This window comes from Thrips palmi, unplaced genomic scaffold (genome assembly GCF_012932325.1).
Source record: "Thrips palmi isolate BJ-2018 unplaced genomic scaffold, TpBJ-2018v1 HiC_scaffold_5, whole genome shotgun sequence".
Lineage (NCBI taxonomy): Eukaryota > Metazoa > Arthropoda > Insecta > Thysanoptera > Thripidae > Thrips > Thrips palmi.
Genome location: NW_023144632.1, coordinates 2,398,050 through 2,400,526, shown reverse-complemented (window position 1 = coordinate 2,400,526; position 2,477 = coordinate 2,398,050). Strand labels below are relative to the sequence as shown.

Sequence of the window (2,477 nt, the reverse complement as noted above, 5' to 3'; positions counted from 1 at the left end):
TGGAACTCATTTCTTTTGCTAGAGAACATCATAAAATGACCATATGCAGTGAAAAAAGCAGACAGATCGGAAAATTATTTTAAATCGCGCGATGTCGCATTTTTTGGCGTTTCGCGCCACTGTGCTGCGTGCCCTGCGTGCCTTTTGTTGCGTTTATGAGGGTTTTGTGACGGTCGCTCGCCGAAGCTTGCTTCTCTGGGATTGGACCAAGGCATACGGCGCTTCCCGTCCAGAGGGATCCCTGGTCGTGTGGCTAGCCTGTCGGCGCCGTACCGGCGGCAGCAAGGTCGCATGAAGAAAGGAGAAGGGCGAAGAACAAAACTTAAAAACATATCGCCAACGCACCACGACAGAAGACAAAGAAGAAACCTTCTCTGTTCCCAAGAACTATGGGACGAAGCAGGGGGGTACCGGACTCGGTAGTGCTCAAAGAGGCTGTTCCGGGGCGGAGGTCTACGCGACCCCTTTCGGGGGAACATAGGCCCCCAACCCCAAGGACTGGTACTGCGAGCCGGAGCGTGCAGCCGCTGAGGTTCCCTCCGCCGAGGTAAAGTACCACCTTAGTAAGGACGACCTTGTCCCGTTTTGCAGTGCAGGCGGGCATGTGTCGGGCCCGAAATGGCATACGATCATATGTGGTCCAGCCCTTGATGATGATGATGATGATGGTGGGTAGGCCGTCCCGGCAAGCACGTCTGTGTTGCGGGCTAGCCCGCCCTCCCGGTGACAGGCGCTACGTCAAGGCGCGCTCTAATTTTTAGCTGCATTTCGGATAATCCCCTGCTTTTGGTGCAACGTGCGTTTGTAATAAGTGTGTATCAAAGAAAATACATGGTTCAAGTACAAATGGCGTTTTATTTGTTTCACTGTCCTCTATGATCAAAGTCACAACGATAATGTAACAGGTAAACAACAAACTATTACTCACATAAATCTTGCAGAATACAAGGGTTTACAGAGATACTCTTAAAGAAATAAATTTTTTACCATCAACACTTAATCTCTCCCATAAAGGTAGATAACTAATAAAGTCCTGATGGGACAAATACATAAAGACTCCAGTGTCTTCTACCTCAAAAGCACCAAAATGATCATGATACATGACAGAATGTTTAACATTCAAAACAAAGCCAAAATGTGAACCATTGTCAGACATTATATGAACAATCTTTGCAAATGTGGGGTATAATTCAGCAATATTGACAACAATCACCATGCCAACACAATATTTTGTACCACAAATGGTCACAGACCTGACAGTCGACACACTTAAATCAGCATCAAAAGGAATAACATTCACAAATCTTTCAAAGCTTTCAAGATTTCTTACAAGTACCTTCCTGAGAAAAACTAAATCTATGCCAGCCTCAGGATCCAAGACTCTATCACCAACATGGAGTAAATGATCACTTAAGGGGGCAATAGCGTCATTTGCACGTGTTTTGACGATTTTCGAACCTCCTGTTTAGACGTTAATATAAAGATAAGTATGAATGCCAGAGACAAACGGCAGGCACCATTTAAAAGATAAAAGTTTTTACAACATTTTCAAAAAAAAATATTTTGTTTTAGCATCGAATTAGGATGTTTTGTGTTCTATGCAAAAATGGTCTGCAAAATTACATGGTGTCACTGCGCGCACGATTGCAGCCAAAGTTTTTAACTTTTTACCAATCGGTAAAATGCATCTGAAAAAGCATGAAATTGCCCATAAAATGACCCTTGGGTTTCAATATTGGGCAAGAAAAACTATTGAAACGCTCATCTTCAACTTAAGATGGAAACGAACCACATTTTTTCTGGCCCAATATTAAAACCCAAGGGTCATTTTATGGGCAATTTCATGCTTTTTCAGATGCATTTTACCGATTGGTAAAAAGTTAAAAACTTTGGCTGCAATCGTGCGCGCAGTGAAACCATGTAATTTTGCAGACCATTTTTGCATATAACACAAAACATCCTAATTCAATGCTAAAACAAAATATTTTTTTTTGAAAATGTTGTAATAACTTTTATCTTTCAAATGGTGCCTGCCGTTTGCCTCTGGCATTCATACTTATCTTTATATTAACGTCCAAACAGGAGGTTCGAAAATCGTCAAAACACGTGCAAAAGACGCTACTGCCCCCTTAACAGAAGTTGATTTTTGATAGCTACAGAAAGTGGAAGGTTAACTCTAGAATTCATGGCTCTTGCATATAATTTTGACAGGCGATGTTTCCTCTCTGAGGTCATAGTATCAACTTTCACTAATGGTCCATTACGTTTCATACAGATTCCATAGTGCGATAAATTATGATGTCTTGGTTTCAATGGCTTATTCATAAGTTGCAAGTATAATTCATGGTGCTCTTGAACGAGTACTCCTAAATAAATATCTGTCCCAGAAGAAAAGTAAGGGCATGATACAATGAGTAAAATTTCCCGGACAAGTAAATACAATTTCCAATACATATTGTTATGAGGCACCAAGTCAC

General features: G+C 41.5%; 1 protein-coding gene across 1 annotated transcript; it reads right to left on the bottom strand.

The window, feature by feature from the left end:
- Positions 1-835: 835 nt before the first annotated feature.
- Positions 836-2,471, bottom strand: LOC117650594. Its single transcript, XM_034394125.1, has 2 exons — positions 2,129-2,471; positions 836-1,409 (listed from the first exon to the last, which is right to left on the bottom strand). The coding sequence occupies exons 1-2, from the start codon at positions 2,452-2,454 to the stop codon at positions 953-955; spliced, it is 783 nt and encodes a 260-aa protein (XP_034250016.1). The 5' UTR covers positions 2,455-2,471; the 3' UTR covers positions 836-952.
- Between the last annotated feature and the right edge of the window lie 6 nt (positions 2,472-2,477).

Excerpts from the sequence above, each read along its gene's own strand:
- LOC117650594 (XM_034394125.1), bottom strand. The coding sequence starts at position 2,454 with ATGTATTGGAAATTGTATTTACTTGTCCGGGAAATTTTACTCATTGTA. Across the intron at positions 1,410-2,128 it reads AAAAATCAACTTCTGTTAAG|TGATCATTTACTCCATGTTG; the intron begins GGGGCAGTAGCG and ends TGCCCCCTTAAG.